Source organism: Stomoxys calcitrans, chromosome 3 (assembly GCF_963082655.1).
Source record: "Stomoxys calcitrans chromosome 3, idStoCalc2.1, whole genome shotgun sequence".
In the NCBI taxonomy this organism is placed as follows: Eukaryota; Metazoa; Arthropoda; class Insecta; order Diptera; family Muscidae; genus Stomoxys; species Stomoxys calcitrans.
Genome location: NC_081554.1, coordinates 102,253,077 through 102,276,569, shown reverse-complemented (window position 1 = coordinate 102,276,569; position 23,493 = coordinate 102,253,077). Strand labels below are relative to the sequence as shown.

The window sequence follows — 23,493 nt, the reverse complement described above, 5'->3', positions numbered from 1 at the left end:
CTGTTTGGTGTGGTTTGTACGCTGGTGGAATCATTGGACCGTATTTTTTCAAAGATGCTGTTGGACGCAACGTTGCGGTGAATGAACACATTTCGAACCGAACACTGATTTTGGTAATAAAATTCAATGATTTGCAAGCGTTGCTCGTTAGTAAGTCTATTCATGATGAAATGTCAAAGCATACTGAGCATCTTTCTCTTTGACACCATGTCTGAAATCCCACGTGATCTGTCAAATACTAATGCATGAAAATCCTAACCTCAAAAAAATCACCCTTTAAAACACAACACTTATCTTATTAACATAGTAAATGGTTACCATTTGGCACAGGGCCTTAGTTTGCTGTATTTTGTTTTAGTTCTATTCAGTGCAAGTCAGATGCCAACAAATGGACGATTCAAATGGGAATTTCAATGATCCGTGTGCGATTTGGCGCCAACAGACAATACTTGCAAGTGAATTTGTCGATATCGCTCCTGATCTTATGGAACGTATCGTGCTCCATACTGACCAGACAAGGGATTATTTGAACTATTTTTCCCAGTGTATAAAGAAAACAAATTGTACTGCAATACGATTTCCAGATATAGATGCATCGAGGAGAGCATATGAAAATGGGACTGAAAGTATGTTTGAATCCCCCACAAGATCTACTGAATTCCGAAATTGTATCACAAAGCATAATATAAACGCACCTCGAAATACTATGAAAAACTTTTTAAATGGTCAAGTTGCCTCAATAGATCCTAAAGAGTTTCACACAGCCCGCGAAATTTTGGTAATCAATAACGCAAAGGTATTTTATAGTTCTCTCGCATGAATATAATCGCTACTGCATTAACTCTCATAAATACACAGAGCAATTCCTTTAAGGACGAATCAGTAGGTCAAAATAAAACGGATTCCGTTGCTAGCACTGCTAGGGATTTCTCTTTTGCCGCCACAAAGAAAAAGCTTGGTTCGCTAAGACGTATATCAAATAACACCAAACTGAATTTTGTATCATCTCTTCCCGGAATATCGTGAGTGACTATAGTTGTCTGCTAAGAAATATAACCAATTGTCAAAGCTTTGTTGCTTTCCATTTAGCACAACAGAAAAGGTTATTAGCACAGATGATAACACAGATTTAGGAGCTAAGTTATCACACCCAGCATTGAAAAACATCGATCCAAAAATGATCGAAGTGATAAATAATGAAGTCATGCGACAATTCAAACCTGTTTGTATGTTTTTATGGCAACGCGTATTTATGAAATACTATAAGTCCACATATTTTAGATTGGATTGAGATAGCTGGACTTGAATACGCAAAATCAATTATTAAGGAAGCTGTTGTCTATCCCCTTTTGCGCCCAGACATTTTTACAGGCCTACGAAGGCCACCGAGAGGTATACTCCTTTTTGGGCCACCTGGAACTGGAAAGACTTTAATTGGCAAATGTATTGCATCACAGTCGAAGTCTACATTTTTTAGTATAAGCTCAGCATCTCTTACTTCAAAATGGATGGGCGAGGGGGAAAAAATGGTGCGTGCCCTTTTTGCCGTTGCTGTAGCTCGACAACCTTCGGTAAGTTATCTTTAGAACTAATTTATTAATCACATGCAAAAGATTGAAATTTTTATACCAACCACCAATAGGTGGAGATATCCAAACTACAATCGTGTCGGCCGCCACTATGATATCACAATGGACAAAAATTCTCTTAAAGGGTGTAATTTAAAACTGTCACTATAACCTTAACTGCCTTAACCCTACTTTATTTAAAAGTATCTGTGCGGATTTTCGGCGGTTAGTTTAAGTTATACAAGGTTATAGTGGCATTCTATTGTCTAACCAGACTCACTTAGCGGCTATCTTTATTCGTCCGAACTCTTCGCGACAAGTCACGTCGAGTAGGAATTTATATCGGCAAACCGACATTTTAGGGTGTTTAAATGGTGATGGGTTTGCGAAATGCCGTAATAAATATGACAAACTCCAAGGATATCAACTACGCCTACTTCTTCGACTTATGTTCGCTTGAAGTTCCTCTTACTATATTAAAATTTGATCACATCAAACATCGAGAAAAAAAATCGTTTTGCGAATTCATTAGCCAGAACGAAGGGGATAATGATCATTTGTAGGGAGGGAAAAATAGAAATTGGAAAATATTTCCCGGTCAATACATCCGTTTCCGCGGTTTGGAACGAATCGACACTTCAGAACCTCAGCCTTTATAATAGAATAATTAACGAAAAAAAAGAATAATGGTGAGTATATCTCTATGAAATGTAGATTGGTCTTTGTTAAAGAAACTAAAAACCAAAAACATTGAAACTTTTTCAGAAAGAATGCCATAATAGAGCATTTCATTTATAAAAATTTACAGAAATGTATTTTGGGATTTTATAAAGTTATTTCTCTCGATAATTTACTAAAAAGAAAAACAAATGATTCAAACTTAATTCTATTTAATTTTTTCCCCTACACCACTACTGTGGTACTGGGTATTATAATATGAAGTGAATTTATTTGTAACACCCAGAAGCAAGAGAGCTAGACCCATTGATTGGTATCGAACCAGAATCATTTTCTGATTCGCTTAAGCTATGTCCGTCCGCCTGTTTGTCTGTCCATGTTAATTTGTGTTCAAATTATAGTTTGCAATTTTCAACGAGCATCTTTTTTGGCCTAGAGACAAAACCTATTGGAATTGAAAAAAATGGTTCAGATTTGGGTGTAGCTCCCTATATATGTTCTTCCGATTTGGACTAATACTGCAATAGTATCGGCGTTTGTGAACCGGTTCTCACGATATTTGACACAAGAGAGTCTCGATTACTGGTGAACTTGATAGAAATTGATTCAGATACACCTCCCATATATATCTATCGCCCGATTTCAACCTCTAGAGCCTTAGCAAGGCAAGAAGAAACAAAGCAAACTGCTACAACAACAACCGATCTTCTCAAAACCTTCCACGATGCTTCTTCGTACGACTATCACGACTAATAACTATGCGGATTTTGGTCGAAATCTGTTCAAATGTGGTTGAAGCTCTTGTATATACATTCGTCCGATTTAAACTAATATTGCATTAACGTGGTCATTTGTTAGCCAATTCGCATGATATTTGGAACAAAGGATTCCCTCATGACTCCCGACATTGCATAGAGATCGGTTCATCTTCAGGTAAAGCCCCCATATATATGTATTCATCAATCGATTTTCACTGCACGGCACGGGATAGCTGTGAACACCACACAGACTGGAACAGTGAACTCAATTATGTGTCGTGTTCATTGCTGTCACGAGAAGCTTAGCTGCGAGATACCGGGCGCGTCCACAGGTAGCGGGTTGCGGAATAACTGCAACGCCAGTCGCGGACAATCAGCGGCGATCGGTACTTTGGACCCGAACGAGCATGCTTACATAGAGGAGCTTGACGGGGTTCGCAACCTCCACATAAAAATGTGGCTTCAACACCAACAACCGATTTTCACTTTGTCAGCGTATTTCTTAACAGATTTTCGCTTTATTTTGCACAATGTCTTTTGCTATGATTTTAACTATGTATGCCGATTTTGGTAAAAATCTATCTATAAAGATTTAGATATAGTTCTCATATATATTTTCGTCCAATTTTGACTAATATTGCAATAATTGGTCATTTGTTAACCGATCCTCACAAAACTTGTCACTAAGGTTTCTCTTATGACTTTTCTAATCATTGGTAAATTTAATAGAAATCTGTTCAGATTTATTTATAGCTCCCGTATATATTTTATCAATCGATCTTCTCAATATGTCCGGATTTTGGTCGAAATTCTACATTTTAAATTTAAGAAAGTTTCGACGACTTAACTTGCAAACCCAATGTGGTGTACGGAATAAAAAAGTCGACTTCGACCGTCTTTACTTATTTTCTATAAAACTGTGCAATAGTTGTACAGTTGTTGCATGCGATCACCCAGTATGAATGTTAATTACAACATATATGTGTATAGACACTTGTCCACAAGATGACGATTTGGATTGTCTCTGCGATAACAGCTCAGAAGGTACTGCGTAGACAGCATGTAGTTATGTCTTCGCACGGGTATGATATTTGTGTCCTGATGCAGGTGGTCCACGTGAGAACTGAGGAGGCAGCCCGTCGCAGTTCGAAGAGCGGCATTCTGACAGATCTGAATATTATTCCACTGCATATCATTCCACATTCCATTAAGGAACATGGGACACACTTCTCACATATCAATTAGCCCTGTCAAAAAAAATATCGATATATAGATATTTTTTTCTGGCAATTGTTTTGCTTTCTTGCTAGCTTTTTTTGTCGTTAATAGGTAACGACCAGCGGAGCATAGCTTTGACAGAGAGGACAGATGATGAGGATGCCATTGTGAATGAGGATGCCCCCACTAGGGTTGCCAGGAGGTGTAGCAGCTCGCCAGACATTTCCATTACATCGCCTGATCTCCTGAGTGACATATCCTGGCAAGCCGTCATCTCGTTGCGGTCAGACCACCTCCCCATAATTCTCACCATCGACCGACCACCCGACTTCATAACCTCTAAGCGTCGGACGTTTATCAATCAGAGGAAGACCGATTGGGTTGGCTTCATAGATTACACCAAACGCCGCTTCAGTGAACTGGCACACCCCTCGGATTTATTAGTTGCCGAGAGGAAATTCCTAGACATCATTAACGCAGCAGCCGCTCGCTAACCCCAGAATTATCGAGCTGGATCTGGAAATAAACAGGGTAGTCAACGAAAATAGGCGGAATTTGTGGCTGAAACACTTGGAGCAATATAACTTAGACACCGGATTGGGCAAGCTGTGGTCTACTGTTAAGTCACTCTCGAAGCCCGGTAGACGGGATGACGGGACCTCAGTCACTTTTGGCGACGTAGCCGTGACTTATCCGAAGAGATGCGCCAGGTTGTTCAACCGTCAATTTATAGAGCATCCCGAGAGTAAGGGATGTATAATAGAGGAGAGCCATTCGCCGTATCCGTGGTCTCCGAGTCAAGGCGTTGGGTCCCGACGGAATTTCCATTCGCCGAGCTTCAACATGGATTTCGAGGACTGTATAGCACAACAAATGCTTTGCATGCCATCACCGCACACATTTGCCGTGGCTTCAATCAGCCCAGTCCATGCGATAGGACGGTCCCCGTGGCACTGGACCTATCAAAGGCATTCGACATGGTCAGCCATGCCATACTATTTGAAAACCTCGCCAACAGGTCTGTTCAGACAGGCCTGAAACGCTGGGTCGCGACTTATCTGTGTGTGGCCAGTCATTTGTGGAATTTAGGGATAAGTAGTCGAAGTACCGTATAATGAAACGGAGTTCCCCAAAGCGTGGTGATATCTCCATTCCACCCCCTCCAGACGGCATAGAGATCGTATCATATGCGGACGATTGTACGATCATGCTGATACCCCACCCATTATTGACACCTGCGATAGGTTGAACGTCTACCTCAACGAACTTGCCTCATATTTCGCTGCAATAAATCTGAAGATATCAGCCACCAAATCTTCAGTCACATTGTTAACTACAAATAAGCGTGAGGTGAATGAAGAGCTGACTGTGATGATCGATGGAGAAATGATTCCGACCATCAAGTGTCCCAAAATACTTGGCGTCACATTTGAAGGCTCTTCCATATTTTCCACACATGCCACAGCAATTTGCAATAAAGTCAAAAGTAAAAACAAGGTCTATAAGTCACTTGCCGGCAGCACTTGGGTGCAGACAAGGAAACCTTGTTGACCACGTACAAAGCAATTGGCCGGTCTGTGGTAAGTTATGCAGCGCCATTGTGGTCTCGTCAGCTCTGTAACACGCAGTGGAATAATATTCAGATTTGTTAGAATGCCGCCCTCCTAACTGCGACGGGCTGTCTCCTCAGTTCTCATGTGGAACATCTCCATCAGGAGACAAAGTTCCTACCAGTGCGAAGACATAACTACATACTGTCTAAGCAGTACCTTTGGGCTGTTATCGCAGAGACCATCCAAATCATCATCCTGTGGATAGATATCCACCGCCCAGAAGCTTTAAGGTAGATCTACATGATCTATAGCGTGAGGTTCAGCGCTGCAAGAGAGAACATCTAGATCAAGCGGCATATCAAGCGGATTTAGAGAAATTAATGCAGACACGGTAGCAGATGCGGTAAATAGCTACCGGTTGAATTTAGTCCTTGGAAAACGACCGCCTCCCATTGCACCTGAAGAAATTGACCCCTCCTGGCAAACCGGAGTAGTTCTGGCTCAATTACGTTCCGGATGATGCAGCCGCCTCAACTCCTACAGAGCAAGGATTGATGCCGACGTGCAAGATCTATGTCTCGATTGTGATCAGGGACCACATGACACACGTCACCCGTTTAACTGCCCAGCCAGACTCACTCGACTCAGACCGAGATCCCTCTGGACGAACCCCATCATAGTCGCAGAGATCCTGGATCTGGACACTCAACAGAATCAAGCGGACGAAAGATAGAACACTACAAACTGCTACAACAACAGCAAAAACAGCAGTTATTATATCAATGAAAAGTGATATCCCTGTTTTTTGAACAGTACAGTGAAAACCCCATGTTATCGACTGTTATTTCATAATGTCGATGATTATCCATTCATCTTGGCACTGGGCATCTCTCCTGTACATCTGACTTGCAATGAACGTATAATGCTAAAAAGCAGACCTTAAATTGCTTTCCATTTTTTACAAGTTCAAAATTTTTATATCCATGACTTCAAGGGACACACAACCTTAGTGGGTTTGGCCGTCAATAACATATAATACAGTGCGCGAAATAAATTAAGGTTCACCTAAACACATAAAGAAAAAATTATACATTTTAGGAATTACTTTTATATTTTTTTATTTTTACTATTTATATGTGTTTTAGTTATTTACAAAATTTTAATTTTAAATTTTTACGTTTTTCAGTAAAAATAACCAAAATATTTCAACTAAATAAAAAACGGGTGTGAAATAAATATGGTTTCAGTTCAGTTCTGTCGAAAGCACGGTAACTTTCGAAGGAGATAAGCTATCCGCTTGAAATTTTGCACAAGTACTTCTTATTAATGTAGGTCGGTTGGTATTGTAAATGGGCCATATCGGTCCATGTTTTGATGTAGCTGCCATATAAACCGATCTAGGATCTTAACTTCTTGAGCCACTAGAGGACGCAATTTTTATCCGATTTGGCTGAAATTTGGCACAAAGTGTTTTGTTATGATTTCCAACATCCAACAACTGTGCCAATTATGGTTCATAATTGGTCTATAACCTAATATAGCTGTCATATAAAACGATCTAGGGTCTTGACTTCTTGAGCCTCTAGAGGGCGCAGTTCCTATCCGATTTGGCTTAAATTTTGCATGACGTATTTCGTTATGACTTCCAACAACTGTGCTAAGTATGGTTTAAATCGGTCCATAGCCTGATATAGCTGCCATATAAACCGATCTTGAATCTTGACTTCTTAACCCACTATAGAGCGTAATTAAGATTTGGCTGAAATTTTGCGTGAGGTGTTTTGTTATGACTTCCAACAACAGTGCCAAATATGGTTCAAATCGGTCCATAACCTGATGTAGCTCCCATACAACACGATCAAGGATCTTGACATCTTGAGCCTCAAGAGGGCATAATTATTGTATTAACCGATTTGGCTGAATTTTTACACATGAACTTCTACTATGATCTCCTACATTCAATTCAAATAGCATAGCAATTCTTTTCTTTTGTTCTTTGTTTATCTAAAAAGAGATACCGGGAAAGAACTCGACAAATGCGATCTATGGTGGAGGGTGGAAACTCTTTATAAGCGAAATATAAAGGAAAAATATAAGCTTTTACATATCAAACAGCTTTGAAATCGGCTGATTGCAAAAAAAAGAGAATTGGGAAATCCATTAATGTTTTTGATAATTGGGTTAAAATTATAGTACAAGATGGAGTCCTGGGTGAACCCCGAAACTTTCACAACATCAAAAACAGATTGCAGAAAAAATGTGTTTGCATCATAAATAAAAAAACCCGTACATCCTCCCAGTCACTACCAGATACTCTAAATAAGTTTTAATGTTTCGGATACCATTTTTTTACGAAACGATTGACTTTCCCTACATTAATTGGTATTCATAATTATAAAAGGTGGCTTTAACATATATAACATACTAAAAACCATACGAATTTTTTTACTGAAGAAAAAACCTTCGATTTTTATTATTTTCCCGATGTTTTTAGTATTCCCGGCGGGGTTTACGCAAATAAAAACCAATAAGAATAAGCAGTATTTCATGAGTATCGGTACGTCTTGATTTTGGAAGCTTTTTCTTTTCATGGCAAGCTTCTCATGGCTTGGATTGCAACTAAAATGATCTCTGGGAATTATGTATAAATGCTACAATTATCATTGTTGGAAAATTTTTTTGCAAGTTTTTTGCCTGTTAGGGCGAAAATCATTAAATTTTACAATCGTTGTTTGTTTCTATTTCGAGACGAGCTCGATGATCGGAGATGGAAATGGAAAAGGAAAGCCAAATATAGCAACACACACCAACCACTATGGGACGCGTTTCGCCTTTGGTTAGAAGACTTTTCAACCATATTAGATTTGATGGCTTCAAGGGCCGTGCGTTGGTATGTTGTATTTGAATCGTATTATTAGCGAAAACGCATCTATGATACTATTACCACATTAACAATGCTCGACAACCCTGTCTATAAGCTGTACTTTTCCCAATGCATGTATTTTTGTGTAATGACAGACATTCTTTATGTGACAAATTACACTTCTTCCGTACTACACATGGAAAATCGAATTAAATCGAAGAATAGCATAAACTCTAATCAACACGTGCACACGATTAGTACGATCATGATGTGCCGTATAAAAGGCCTATAAATTTCGTTACTGAGCCTATGTTCATTTCGCAGCAAATTTCAAATATTTTTGATTTTTAAGTAAAAAAACAACAATTAGATAGGGGTTTGTTTTATTAAAATGGCTAAAACGCTTAATAATAATAAATAATAGTAAATCAAGCCCCTGCGTTTCGCTTTTTTCATGGTATTTTTGGGTGAACCCATATATTTCGTGCACTGTATAATGCATATTTTTGTCCAAGAAATGAGTTTTAATATAGAAATAACAATTTTATTTAGTTTTACTTGTATAAAAAGCCATACCAAATTGATTGGGAATTTTTTGGGCAAATATACTTACAATTGGGAATTTTATAGGACAAACATTTGGGGACAAGGGACAGAAAAATACTAGCAACACGGGTTTGAAAAACGTTTTTACATGGCTGCAATACGATTTTTCAAATGGTACAGTACCCCATACATGTAGTCAGAATTTTTTATGTTTTCGCCAGGACTTGAACCCAGGCGCACGGCGTACCACTTGAGCTAATATAAGATTGATTAAATATGATGAAAATTTAAAATGTTTTGCGCTACTTTGTATTTGGTCTCAAAATCATATTTTTATTTCAATAGGTTATTGTCCAGTTTTTACTCAAGTTTTCTTTAAAACAATTTAAAAAAGCGATTGAGCCAATTAATCTTTTGCTCAACCATCTATAACTTATCCTCATCCCCACAAATCAAACGTAAGCCCGTCATGTGTCCAGTACGACATCAAAGCTCCACCCTATCTAGGAGAGATAACCTGAACACACCAAGTTACCTCATATTGGTGAATTGCACAAACTTTATACATCAAGCTCATTAGCCCATCTTGACCACACACCATAATGACAACGTCATCTTAATAGCTAACAAACCTAAAGTGTCCTCTTCTAATGACCTGAAAATTCCACGGTTATCCAAGAGTTTCAAAAAGTCCTACATAAGCCCTTCTTATGGTGATTGAGCACAATCTTCCTATTTGAGCCCTTTGCTAGTAGTAAGCTAATTACTTTTCAGCTTTCAATATTAGCTTCACTTGCTAGCAATCTACCGATACAATAACCAAGTGAAATCTATTTGAACCTGCTATCTTGGTGGCTTTTTGGGTTAGGCCTTTGCCAGCTAATACGAATTTTGTAAATTTATTTTTTCTTGCTTGACCCTCAAAAATAAATAAACTTCTGGCTCTGATTGGTCGAAGAACATTTGCCGAAAATTTGAACGGCGTTACGGCGAATAGAATTTTATTCGCTTTGCTTATAGATTTTGACATATAAAGTTCCCAAAAGATGCGTGCATTCTACTATTCAAAAACTGCTCTTTCAAAGCTTTTATTTAAGTGCTTTATTCCATTAGAGTGGATCCAACACTTGACTGCAAATTTTTATAAAATATTTTATTAATTTAATATTTATACTTTTGTTGTTAAATGACATTTCATGATTCATTATTTTATTATTATTATTGCACAATATAGTTACAAATTACTGATAAAAAGTGCACTATTACAAACACTATTTGTAGGTAATCTTTGTGGATGAGATTGATTCGTTGCTTTCTAAGCGCTCTGAAAATGAGAATGAGGGGACACGACGGCTCAAGGTAGATAACTTGTTGTGTTGAAGAACTAAATGTATCAAATGGAATGGCTGTTGTTGTTGTGGCAGTGTGTTGTACACTAAAGTCACTGATACCTATTGTTTTTTTTTTAGACAGAGTTTCTTGTACGATTAGATGGTGCAGCCACATCCGACGATGATAGAGTATTAATAGTTGGTGCCACTAATAGGCCGCAAGAGTTAGATGACGCAGTCCGAAGGCGATTCATAAAAAGACTATATGTACCATTGCCCGAATTGGATGCGCGTATTGAAATACTAAGAAATTTATTGGAAACAGTCGACAATAATTTAAAAGCGCAAGATATGGAGGAAATTGCTCGGTTAGCTGATGGATATTCTGGTGCTGACATGGATAGCTTGTGTCGTGAAGCTTCGATGGAACCTTTGAGATCGGAGGAAAATAGTTCTATATTAACAGTTGCCATGGAAAACGTTAGTGGTTTGTTTCACAAATTTGGGAAAACAATAATTTTTATTCTTTTCGTAGATTCGAGCTGTAAATAAAAGAGATTTCCATGTGGCTCTCAAAAAAATCCGCCCAAGTGTATCCCAAAGTGATCTTGATCAGTACGTAGAGTGGAATAAAACATACGGATCGAGTTACTAGACAGATCATGCGAACAGCTCTATCAATTGGTACATTTCATGTATTGTGAGCAACTGTGAAAATTTGTTCCGATAATTATTTTGGTATTTTTAAAAATAGATTTTAATAATCTCATTTTTAATAAAAACGATTGTATAAACAAAATATGTTGGCTTAAATGGTAGCTTATTTAAAGGAGTCAAGTTGAGGGGTTGGTTCTAATGGGAGGTGTCTCTAAAATTGGCCCAGATCTGAAGGTACTTCGGCAGCAGCAGCAGGGGAAACATCTGAGGAGTAGAACTCGGTCACGATGCAAGTGTCCAGCGCCCTGGAGAAGAGTGGTGTCACTGCTTTTTCAACAACGCCTTGATACGTGAGAAAGCTCTTCATGATAAGATCAAACGATTCTTGTGAGGATGAATTCCTATCAGACACAGACTATGGGGCTAACGCAACAGTGGTGAGGAATTCAAACCCTGACCATGGTCCGATTTCTACAAATAAATCTCCACCATTGCAAAAAACGCTTCGCCGGCTCGGAAGGCCCTGAAGGATTTGAGCAGGAGTATTCTAAATATTGCAAGAGTAGTCTAAATATGTATCTCCTAACGTCGCTTCCATCGTTAAAATAGAAATATATATTAAATGTTTTTTTTTGTAATTTGCTTAGTATTTATTTTTTGGAAACCTACCAAAAACGCCAAAATTATTTTGAAAAGCAGAGCGAACTTTTTGTTTAAATGTTTTCCCAAATTTCAGTAACTAAAGTCGATCTTTAACAAATTTTAATGCTCGCTGGGTGTACTCACATTCAGTTCAGAGTCTCGTATTATCTCTCCTAAAGGATATTAAAAAGATCACACGATTAATTCATCGCGTTGACTGAAACCTAATATATTATTGAACTTTTCTGGCCAAATGTTTTTTTTTTTATTTTTTTGAAACATACTTGTGGTTTGTTTTTATTTTATGATGGGAAACAGCAGAAAGTTATAAAAAACCAGTAAAGAAGGGCAAAAATCTGAACCGATTTCGAGCAAACTCCTCAGATACTGGCAGTCGTCGAGGAAAGCGTTTTGCAAAATTTTGGCAAGATGGATCAATAAATGCGCTTGCTGTGACTCTAGAAGTTAAAATCGGGCGATATATATATATGAGAGCTATATCTAAATCTGAACCGATTTCGATGAAATTCCATGAAAATCCCTCCTGCCGAATTTCGTGAAAATCGGTTAACAAAAGACCATTTTATTGCAATATTACTGGAAATCGGGCGAACATATATATTGGAGCTATATCTAAATCTAAACCGATTTTGACCAAACTCTACGTATATTGTGGTAGTCATCGATGAAAGCGTTGTGCAATATTTTGGCAATATTGGTCAATGAATGTGCTTGCTGTGGGTCTAGGTGTGAAAATCGGGCGATATATACATATGAGAGCTATATCTAAATCTGAACCGATTTCCATGAAATTCGCCAGTAATGTCGACAGTCGTAAAAAAAATTCTTTCTGCAAAATTTTGAGAGAATCGGTTAACAAATTACCATTTTATTGCATTATTACTGAAAATCAGACGAACATATATATGGGAGCTATATCCAGATCTGAACCGATTTTTTCCAATTTCAATAGGCATCGTCTCTAGGCCGAAAAACATGCCTGTACCAAATTTGAAGACTATCGGATGAAAACTGCGACCTGTAGTTTGTACACAAATTAACATGAACAGACGGACGGACAGACAGACAGACGGACATAGCTAAATCGAATCAGAAAGTGATTCTGAGTCGATCGGTATACTAATACAAACAAATTCAGTAAGTTATAATACCCAGTACCACAGTAGTGGTGTAGGATATAAATATTTGTTTTAAGAGGTTTTTTATCTACCAATTAGACCCATAGAGCGAACGTACTTGCCAGACTAGGTACTACCTTACATATTCCAGGGGAACTGGAATCTGTGGGATCACTCCCGAAGGTCATCAGATGATATATGGGCATTCCAAAATTGTGTGGCCTAATCTAGACTTGGCTAGCACAGACGTCTTAGTCATTGTGTCCGTCATTACAGGTCACTGTCAGAGAACTGCATGAGACGCAAAATTTAGCACTCAATAGTCTGCATCGCATGCCACATAAAAACAAAGTTAGATAGAAACACACACACACACACAAATACAATAGAGTGAGAGATGCGCTCTATTGTATTTGTTTTTTATTGGGTTGCCCAAAAAGTAATTGCGGATTTTTCATATAGTCGGCGTTGACAAATTTTTTCACAGCTTGTGACTCTGTAATTGCATTCTTTCTTCTGTCAGTTATCAGCAGTTACTTTAAGCTTGCTTTAGAAAAAAAGTGTAAAAAAGTATATTTGATTAAAGTTCATTCTAAGTTTTATTAAAAATGCATTTACTTTCTTTTAAAAAATCCGCAATTACTTTTTGGGCAACCCAATATTTTTGATTGATTTTATCAGTGACGTACGTGCTGTTTGTCTCCGTCTGTTCAAAAGTGACAGACTTACTTCCAGTTTTTTCTTTACCCAAGCCATTCTAAGTTTTATTAAAAATGCATTTACTTTCTTTTAAAAAATCCGCAATTACTTTTTGGGCAACCCAATATTTTTGATTGATTTTATCAGTGACGTACGTGCTGTTTGTCTCCGTCTGTTCAAAAGTGACAGACTTACTTCCAGTTTTTTCTTTACCCAAGCCATTACAAAGCACGCAAATTAATTTCAAATCTCACAACTTTGAACTGTAGCTTTGTGTGTGTGTCTTTGTGAGTCCTCGTGAGTATTGCTCAATATTTAAAATATGTTCAGCAATCATTTTATGCTCATCAACAAAAACATAATAGCTCCACGAATTTAAAGGAGTATTTCATGTTTTGGTCGTTGAGAGGCGATTGCCAGTGTAAGTTTATCATTCGCTGCATGTCTACAATTTTACCTATTTTTAAGTTGGCTTGCTGCTATTCTCTGGTCACAGTGTGATCGGTCTAAATATTTTATGAAGAATTTTGCTCTCGAACACTCCAAGTACTGCCTCATCTGCTTCAGAGCCATACAACAGCACGGGTAGTGTCACTGTCTTGTACAGAGTAATTTTCATCTATCGAGAGGTGACTTTGCTCCTCAGCTGCTTGCTCAATCCAAAGTAGCATCTGTTAGCCAGTATTATCCTTCGTTTTATTTCAAAACTCCTGTCATTTGTTACGGCTGCGGCGGTGCCGAGGTAGATAAAGTTGCTGACTATCTCAAAGTTGTGGTTCCCAAGTTTTTCCATTTCCTTATCTGCTCGAGTTTACAGGGATTTGGGGGAGTTGGTATCATCCACTTTGTCTTACTGCATTTACTGCCAAAACCAATTTCGTTGATTCCCTTTCGATATTTTCAAAGGCTGCTATTGCTTCTTCCGGTGACCGAACCATAATATCGATGTCCTCGGCATAGACGAGAAGCATATGCTCTCTTGTGAGAGGAGTGCCATGCTTATTCACACCTGCATCTCGTATAATCTTCTCCAGCATGATATTGAAGAGATCACATGATAGGCTGTCTCCCTGTCTGAAACCTCATTTGGTATTGAACGGTTCGAAGCAGGGCTGCGGAGTCGACTCAAAATTGATTCCGGGAAGAATGCTGATAACACTCGAAATTTTCAAAACTTTTTTTTTTAAATTAAAAAAAAGAGATATTTTTATTATATTAATGATTTTGACATAAAACCACACCTGCTGTCAAAAATAGGCTTACCGTCATAAATTTATTTTTTTTTAATACAATGCACTCCTTAGAATTTTGATAAAATGTGTTTGATTTTTTGAGCAATAAAAATTGCCGATTTTCGGCACGACTTTGATCGAGCCATTAAGCCGGATTTAAAGAGAAGTGTAAACGGGGTTATATACTCCAATACTGCTGCTGCTCAAGCCTCTATTAGATGATAATACATGTCATGTCATAATTAATTTCAAAAACAGTAACTATGAAAGTTCACATCGTGTGATACATACAAATACAAATGGATATTGGAATAAATATGCAACTTTTTCGATTAAATCGTGCTTTTATTTCATCGAACATACATGTATGTAGATACATGTGTATATAAAGAAAAGTACAATACTTATGAGAATACATGCCTATTAGAGCGCGTTCTGTTCTTATTCGACGTACATATCTCTTCAAGAAAAAACTATGCTGAATAACGAAGGAGCAGATATCTTAAAATAATATCAATAAACTTTTTAACTTCATAACCCAATGTTTGTCTAGAATTCCACAATAATAGCAATTAAATATTTAGGTGAAGGCCCCAGTAGCCAATGCTATTTTTTCCGTCCTACTAATCTTACATTATACTATAAGTATAATGTGGATAAATAAAGTATAATTTGGATAAATAAATAAATAAAGTAGCATTTTGCAAATTCGATTTTAGAGAGAATTTTGTATTAACACCAGTACACAGTTTCTCTTATACATGTGGAGATTTTCATTTTATTTGACTGTAATATGTATAGGAATTTCATAGTAGCATTATCAATCCTCCATCGATTTACCTTTGGTTTCATCCAGGAACAAAGAGATGTAGAATAAGCCGAAGGCACACACTGTAGCGCAAAACCACATGGTAGCCGAAAGTCCAAAATAATGCATTGACAGCGGAAAGATGAGTAAAAGTACAAACGCAAATGCGCTCAAGAGAGCCAGACAAAACGAGGATCCAACGGAGCGTATCTAAACGAAAGAGAAAAAAAATTAAATGTGATATAAAAATAATTAGTAAATTAATAATAATCTATCTAATAATAATCTATTAACGCCACTAGGGAACCAATGGGGAATTATACGTGGCTTATATACTAAAGGGCTGCACAAGCCGAATTGAATGAACCCATGGCAATTGTGACAGCATGCTATTGCCCTGTTAGGTTATGCAAATGCAAATTTTGCCCATGAACTAAGGAACAGGGGCAAACTTCTCACATATCAATGAGTGCAGTCCGATACAAGTTTAAGCTCAATGATAAGGGGCCTCCTTTCTATAGCCGAGTCCGAACGGCGTGCCACAGTGCGACACCTCTTTGGAGAGAAGTTTTAAATGGTATAGTACCTCACAAATGTTGCCAGCATTAGGAGGGGAAAACCACTGCTGGTTTCGCTACGATTCGAACCCAGGCGTTCAGCGTCATAGGCGGACATGCTAACCTCTGCGCTACGCTGGCCTCCAGGTTATGCCGTACACTTTAAATAACGGACGACAGGTCATCACAACTTCATACTACAGTCACAAATGCAAACGGTTTCATGAATGTGAGATATAAGGAGCACATATTACCTAAACAAAATAAATGGTGGAGAAAATACATTTAAGAGAATTTCAAAGTGAAGAATAAAATGTTTTTATTCCCATCCAAAAAAGACAACTAACAAAATTTTTTGTTAACATATAAAGTCACGTTTTAGGGAAAAATTTGCTTGCCAAAAATCACTAATTTTACATAATTTTAAATTCAAAAATTGTTTTGACAGTTTTTGTAAGTGAAATTTCTGTAAACCCTTTCAGTGACCAGCAGCATTTTTAAAAAATATTGGTATGGCGATAGGCCATGTCATGAGTACTAAAATCCAATTTTCTCGATAAATGGTAATATAATGCAAAAACAATATTTTTTTAGTAAAAACTTAGTGGCTGATTAAATTAAATGATTTTTTTTTTCATTAAATTAAAAAACGTTAAAAAAATTGTTAATAGATGAAAAACTCGAACACATTCTATATCATTATGGACCATAATATAGTACCATAAATATCGCAAAAACCTGTAATTATTTTTTAACAGTTTTTTTCAGTACCCATTTATGATGGCTTTACCCATTTTGTCAAATATTCGCAAAGGTTAACAGATTGTTAAGGTTTTTTTCTCTTTCAAAATTGACATTGTTGTCAGATGCATTGCAGGTATGCCGTGTTGCTGTGCTAACAATCAATGGCATGGTGGTTGCTTTGGCATTGCAGTACTGGGGCCGAATTACCGCATACGTGATCGAGTACGAATGAAATTCCGTCACGTAAGAGTGAATGTATTACAGCATTCGAAAGCTGTAGTATCGAAATTTGTCAAGTTGTTATCGATTAATTTGAATTAGAGTTGATTTGAACATATGTTTGTGGGAAAACAAAATAACACAAATTGCTATCATCATCAACCCGGCCAAGGCGTATTTATCAGGTGGCCGCATCAACATAGCTGAGAGAATTTTATATGTCAACTCAAAAAAATAAACTTCAAAATAAATAATTTATAAATAGCGTATGCTGCTGTTATGGTTTTTTAACTTAGGGTATATAATGGCAGGCGTCTAGCGACCTCATTCACTATTAGTTTCACTCAGGGAACTTAGGTCTATTGTGTCGCACCAGAAAGATTCAAAAAGCGCAGCAGAAAGCTGATAACCTATACGTCATTACAATGCCAGACATTAAAATGAAGAAGATAAGGTGTCAACATGCATGACAATACGGCCAGGAGGTCTGGAGAAGCTTCCTCCAATATGCAATTTAAAGCTATAGTAGTCAAGAATGGCGAAGGACTTTAGCATGAAAATAATTTAGGCAGGAAAATAGATTTTGTGCAGCCATAATCCTATACCTACTCTCAATTTCAGGGCAGTCCCACAATAGGTGCTCAACCGTTAATGACTCCTTCTCACCCCCACAAATCAAGCTTTAGTCCTTCCAGCGCAATGGCTTTTAGGGATATTTAGTCCATCACGGGTGAGGTCCCTTGAAAATACCAAGTTACCTAGTATTTTGGCAGCATACTATATTTACTCTGAACGGACACACACCATGATGACAACGTCATCCCCGTACCCAACAAACTTTAACTGTCCTTTTCAAAAGACCTGAAAATACGACAGATATCCCAGAGCCAGAAGGGGGTTCACAACTCCTCCTTGTGGTGATTGACCTCTAATCACATTCTTCCTATTTGAGCCATTTGTTAGCATTCACTTGGTAGCTATCTACGGCTACAATAACCTTATGAAGGTTAGGTTAGGTTTAAGTGGCAGTCTGCCATCAGACTCACACGTGTTCGTCCATTGTGATACCACAGGAACAGAAGAAGGAAGACGCCTTCTAGTTTCTAACGTTGAACCATCCAGATCGCTTTAAAATGCCCAATAACTTGCGAATGTTCACATCCGCTAAATCAGACAGATTCTCAAAGAAATGAGAACCTAAAGTGGAACTCCTTCTAACTGCTAGTGCGGGACACACACAAGGAAGGTATTCTATAGTCCCTTCTTCTTAGATGTCCTCACAGATTCTGCAAAAGTTGTTGCTGGCAACTTTCAGTCTGTCAGCATGTTTCCGATTAGACAGTGACCTGTCATGACGGACACAATGGCTGAGACATCTGTTCTAGCCAATGACAGCAAAGCCACATAGTTTTGGAATGCTCACAGCCCCCACTTTGTGACCTTCTATCATTCGTTGTCCATCGGGCCTGGTCCCAAAAACTTAGCTTACATGTAGCTAGAGACATACCCACAGATTCCAGTATCCCTAGGAACTCCCTACTCATTGTAGGACAGTCTCTAGTCTCGCAAGCTCATCCGCTTTACAATTCCCTGGGATATCTCTGTGGCCCTCTCTCTTTGAGAGATCTTCGACAGTCGAGGGGGATTTTTGTGTTCAGAAATACGTTCTCCAAGGGATCGTAATGAGATTCATTATATCTTAGCCATTCCACTACTTCCTTAATTGCAAGGATCTCTGCTTGATACACACTGTAGTGGTCGAGTAACCTTTACGATATGACCAGTTCTAGATCTTTAGAGCACACGCCAAAGCCCACCCGGTCGTTTAATTTGGAACCATCCGTATAGAAGTCTATGCAACTTCTGTTACCAGGTATATTGCAGTTTTAATCGGTTCTATCAGGAATAGTGGTACAGTACTTTCAAGAAAAAAACCTTATGAAAAAAATCTTATGAAAAAAAAGTATTTATGCAAGCGTCGGGGCCGCCTGGCTTCTCACTGAGACTCAACGCTCGATACCGTTGGTTGTCCACGACTGCCTTTGCAGCTTCTACGTATGGGGCAATATCTGCAACCTGTGGACGCGCCCGTTAGCTCGCAGCTAAGCTTTTTGTGACAGTGACAATGAACACCACACTGATAGGACCTCAATGTTCCAGCCAGTTTTGTGGGTAAAGCCTCTGGAGCTAATTGGTCTTTTGAACATTTTTACATATGTGTTTTCTTGACATTAAAAAATCAATCAACTTCTTTCTTCTTGCTCTGATTGGTCGAAACCAATTTGCCGAAAATTTTAAATGTCAGGGCGAATTGAATATTCTTCGCCCTGGTTTCAAATTTTGACACATCAAGTTCCCAAAAAAGATGCTTGGTTATAGCAATTCGCCGATGCGGCCACATTATTAAATACGCCTTGAACCCAGCTTTTGTAAAAATAGGAATTTATTGAAATTTTGGGAAAACCTTGTCAATGTACAAAAAAAAAAAAAACCATGACTACATTCCTTTTGCTATGCTTGTCCTGTGATTCGGAAGAGAAAAATAACTTAGTGCGTATTCGCAGAGAAATGAGAGATAAAAGCGACCCAATATCATTGGCGAATAATGGGTAAGTGAATAAACAAATTTATATTATTAGTCAGGATTCACTAATAGAAGGTTAGGTCACTTGCGAAAACATAAAGTGGATAGGCCCCATGAACATCATTAAGGATGTCAAATCTGACGATTGGAAATGTCATCAAATAGGAGAAAACGTAAACAATGAATGAAAGTAAAAAGAGAACAAGTTGACATCCTCAATGCCAAATACTGCCAAAACTTAAAAAAATGTATGTCGGCTGATCGCTTGACTTAACCTTATTCAGTGAATCCTGATTATTAGTAATAAATACGTGTTATTTAGATTTATTAAGCGGTGCAGGCTTTCAAAGAAAGCTTTTAATTTCGAGCTAAACTTCAATGGGCTCATGTCTACCGCGGTACTATCAAAGCTGCAATTGGCTGTTGCGTTATCTCTACTAGCCAGTAGAGGAATGATTACTTGATGGGTATGTGTCAAAGCACATTAAGCAACATTTTGAAATCTTTTGCAAATGAGATTGAAGACAAAATGTGTCCGAAGTATTGGAAATCTATTATTATCCTTTTGGGTTAATAATAAAGCAGTGCAATTTGTAAATAATATTTAACAGGAAAATTATATTTGAATGTTTAAAATAAGATGTCAGACAACAGAATGAAAAAAATAAGTATAACAAAATTCAATTACAATTTCATAGATAATGTGACTAAAAATTATTTCTATTTTATAAAGTGATTTATAACAAGTAGAACAATATTCCAACACGAAGTTCATAAAATTTTGCCCTAACGAATCTAGCTCGTGTATGGAATCATTCATGCAAAAATTTATACAGCCTGGAAGTAAGTGTATAGCTCAAATGCAATTTTGACTTATTAAAATCTAGTTCTAAAAGCCTTTTCTTTACCAAGTCATCGGATATGTTGATGGTACACATTTTGGGTTGCAAAAAGCCCCAGAAAACGGACATATGTTTTCTTTAACAGAAAAGGATACCATAGTCTCAACTCAATGATAGTAAGTAGAGATGGCATTGCACGTTTTGATATGAATAATTTTATCACATAGCATCATATTTTTATAACCTCCACCGTTAGATGGGTTTAACTAACTTCGTAATTCCGTTTTTATATCAAAATATTGGTTAAACATCCCATGATGTAGCCCTGACCGTTCGTATGTGGAAAGTACACTAACTTTCGAACAAGATAAACAAGTTGCTCAAAACTTTTTACAAAAACTTTTTGTTTGTTTAGGTCCTTTGGGATTTAGACCAATCTCCCGATTATACTTCTTGAACCTCTAGATGGCACAATTCTTATCCGATCTGGCTACACAATGACTTCTACTATGATTCTAATGGATAATCTTGTTTTTAAGAAAAGGTGAAAAGAACTTAACAATAGCGATCCATGGTGGAGGGTACATAGAATTAGGCTCAGCCGAACTCAGCCTATTTTTACTTGTGATCACAATTATAAAATTTTATCCATTAATTCCAAATACGGATGGGCATCACATGATTCCTTTGTTTGGAAGCACTCTGAGGAAAGGCGTTTTTATTTCAGGGAACTCGGAATATCTCTTGAAACCTTGTTTGATTACCCCTTATAGAAACGCTCAAGAAGGGTCTGCGGAATCATATTTCAGTGAAATCCATTCTAAAGCTTGATGCATTATTGAAAGAACAATAGGTATTCTTAAAGCCCGATGGAAAGTTTTAAGCAATGAAACTTTCCAACTCTATACACCAGATAAAATGGCAAAATTTGGAAATGTTTGTGCTGCCTTGCATAATATATGTATTAATTTTGGCGAAAAAAATACGAGGCCAAATAAAATGTCTCTTTTAAAATAAAACAATGTTCAAATTATTTAAGTCTTTCTTTTATTTACATTTCATACATGTTTCAGTCTGCATTCATAAAAAAATCTCAAAGGCTAAACGAGATACATCAGAATATTCAGTATAAAAATTAAATAAAATTAAAAAAATGCATTTGAATTTGTGGCATGGCTCCTTATCCAAGTTTCGTAAAAAGGTTTAGCATGGGCTTATTTTAGCATCTCAAGTTGAAGAGTTTTTATTTCAAGATCAACTGCTTTAGTAGCCATTTTAGTTGTATGTGCCTGCTCTAATTTTTTGTTTTTTTTTTATACCCACCACCGAAGGATTCATTTTGTCATTCCGTTTGAAACACATCGAAATATCCATTTCCGACCCTATAAAGTATATATTCTTGATCAGCGTAAAAATCTAAGACGATCTTGTCATGTCCGTCTGTCTGTCTGTTGAAATCACGCTACAGTCTTTAAAAATAGAGATATTGAGCTGAAATTTTGCACAGCATCTTTTTTTGTCCAAAAGCAGGTTAAGTTTGAAGATGGGTTCTATCAGGCTATATCTTGATAAAGCCCTTATATAGACCGATCATCCAAATTAGGGTCTTAGGCCCATAAAAGCCACATTTATCCGATTTTACTGAAATTTGGGACAATGAGTTGTGTTAGGCCCCTCGACTTCCTTCTTCAGTTTGGCCCAGATCGGTTCAGATTTGGATGTAGCCGCCATATAGACCAATCCGCCGATTTAGGGTCTTAGGCCCATAAAAGCCACATTTATTATCCGATTTTGTTGAAATTTGGGACAGTGAGTTGTGTTAGGCCCTTAGACATCCTTCTTCAATTTGGCCCAGATCGGTTCCGATTTGGATATATTTTGGCGAAAGGAGTTTACATATATACCCGAGGTGGTTGGTATCCAAAGTTCGGCCTGGCCGAACTTAACGTCTTTTTACTTGTTCATACTGCAATTGCTCAATTTTTGTGGTATGACATTGAAGAATAGTCAATATTATGTCAGTCTTTGAAAGGAACTCACGTTGATAATTTTCAGTCCTTTCTATATGCGACGACATAATGGAGACTTTAGTGTCTTTTTTGGTAGAAGGTTTGTAAATGTTGGTACCTTCTTCGCAAATGGAGCTTGGGGTCTGAAATTTGTTATGTAGGTTCAACTAGGGGAATAAAGGATTCGATACTAAATGATATATTCACAATTTGCACATTTTGGTACAAAAATTGCTACCATTTGGTACTTCCCTACAAAATGAAGCTAGAGGTCTGAAATTTGGCATGTAGGTACAAATAGTAAATATATGATGGGTGACTACATGATTTATTCAAAATTCGTAAATTTTGGTACCTAAGGTGCAAAATAGTAATAGTTAATAGTTTGTTTACAATAATAGTAATTAGTTTGTTTCAGCGATGGGCGACAGATAAAATTAAGCAATTTCCTAAAAATGATCATTGCTTGACAAAAATACCATAAGTTATACCAGATACGCAATCTTATAACCGTACAGAAAAGGAAGAAAACGTACTTTTAGCGCCGTAATTTGTACGAAAAAATTGCAATCAATGTCTTGTATTTTATAGGGTAGTGTGTTTAAAGATATTGTTGAATATGGATTTACATATAGCAACGAAGATTAAGAAATAAATCTCCAGAAAATCTCAGATCACTTATTCAAGCTTTAAAAATCATATTTGAAATACGTGAGCTTTTTTTGGTATCGACTTATTTTTTAAAAAAAAAGCTCCAAAAATCCAAATGGGGCAAAACTGGGAAAATATTTTTTGAGCGTACATATAGTCAAGGATCACTTGAATTAGAAAAACCAAGATTCGAAG

General features: G+C 37.3%; 3 protein-coding genes and 1 long non-coding RNA gene across 8 annotated transcripts in view; 2 read left to right on the top strand and 2 right to left on the bottom strand.

Moving 5' to 3' along the window:
• LOC106091729 (facilitated trehalose transporter Tret1-2 homolog) overlaps positions 1-14,963 on the bottom strand; it is a 282,586-nt gene extending 267,623 nt beyond the window's left edge. Inside the window, exons 1-2 of the mRNA XM_059365148.1 lie at positions 14,916-14,963; positions 14,110-14,826 (exon numbers count right to left, since the gene is read on the bottom strand). The gene's annotated coding sequence lies outside the window, so the exon portion shown is untranslated. The remainder of the gene's footprint in view (positions 1-14,109; positions 14,827-14,915) is intronic.
• LOC106085855 (fidgetin-like protein 1) lies at positions 341-11,237 on the top strand. 3 transcript variants are annotated; one of them, XM_013250303.2, is made up of 7 exons: positions 341-796; positions 859-958; positions 1,098-1,226; positions 1,282-1,571; positions 10,466-10,543; positions 10,654-10,995; positions 11,051-11,237. In XM_013250303.2, exons 1-7 carry the CDS (start codon positions 389-391, stop codon positions 11,168-11,170), a joined length of 1,467 nt encoding a protein of 488 aa, XP_013105757.1. In that variant the 5' UTR covers positions 341-388; the 3' UTR covers positions 11,171-11,237. The 3 variants fall into 3 exon arrangements, with proteins under 3 accessions (XP_013105757.1, XP_013105756.1, XP_013105758.1); XM_013250302.2 differs by having other exon boundaries at positions 859-1,022; positions 1,090-1,226; XM_013250304.2 differs by lacking the exon at positions 10,466-10,543 and having other exon boundaries at positions 859-1,022; positions 1,090-1,226.
• A 443-nt stretch (positions 14,964-15,406) lies between the features above and the next one.
• LOC106085856 (facilitated trehalose transporter Tret1) overlaps positions 15,407-23,493 on the bottom strand; it is a 44,974-nt gene continuing 36,887 nt past the window's right edge. Inside the window, exon 6 of the mRNA XM_013250305.2 lies at positions 15,407-15,902. Within this exon, the coding sequence (XP_013105759.2) occupies positions 15,705-15,902 (198 nt within the window). The 3' untranslated portion in view covers positions 15,407-15,704. The remainder of the gene's footprint in view (positions 15,903-23,493) is intronic.
• The window catches only part of LOC106085860 (uncharacterized), a 47,003-nt gene continuing 44,031 nt past the window's right edge, over positions 20,522-23,493 (top strand). For 2 of the 3 annotated variants that reach the window (XR_009397672.1, XR_001221037.2), the window contains exons 1-2: positions 20,522-20,639; positions 20,709-20,814. This is a non-coding gene — a long non-coding RNA (uncharacterized LOC106085860). Of the gene's footprint in view, positions 20,640-20,708; positions 20,815-20,894; positions 20,981-23,493 lie in introns of those variants that run through there. The other variant, XR_001221036.2, reaches the window with a different exon arrangement.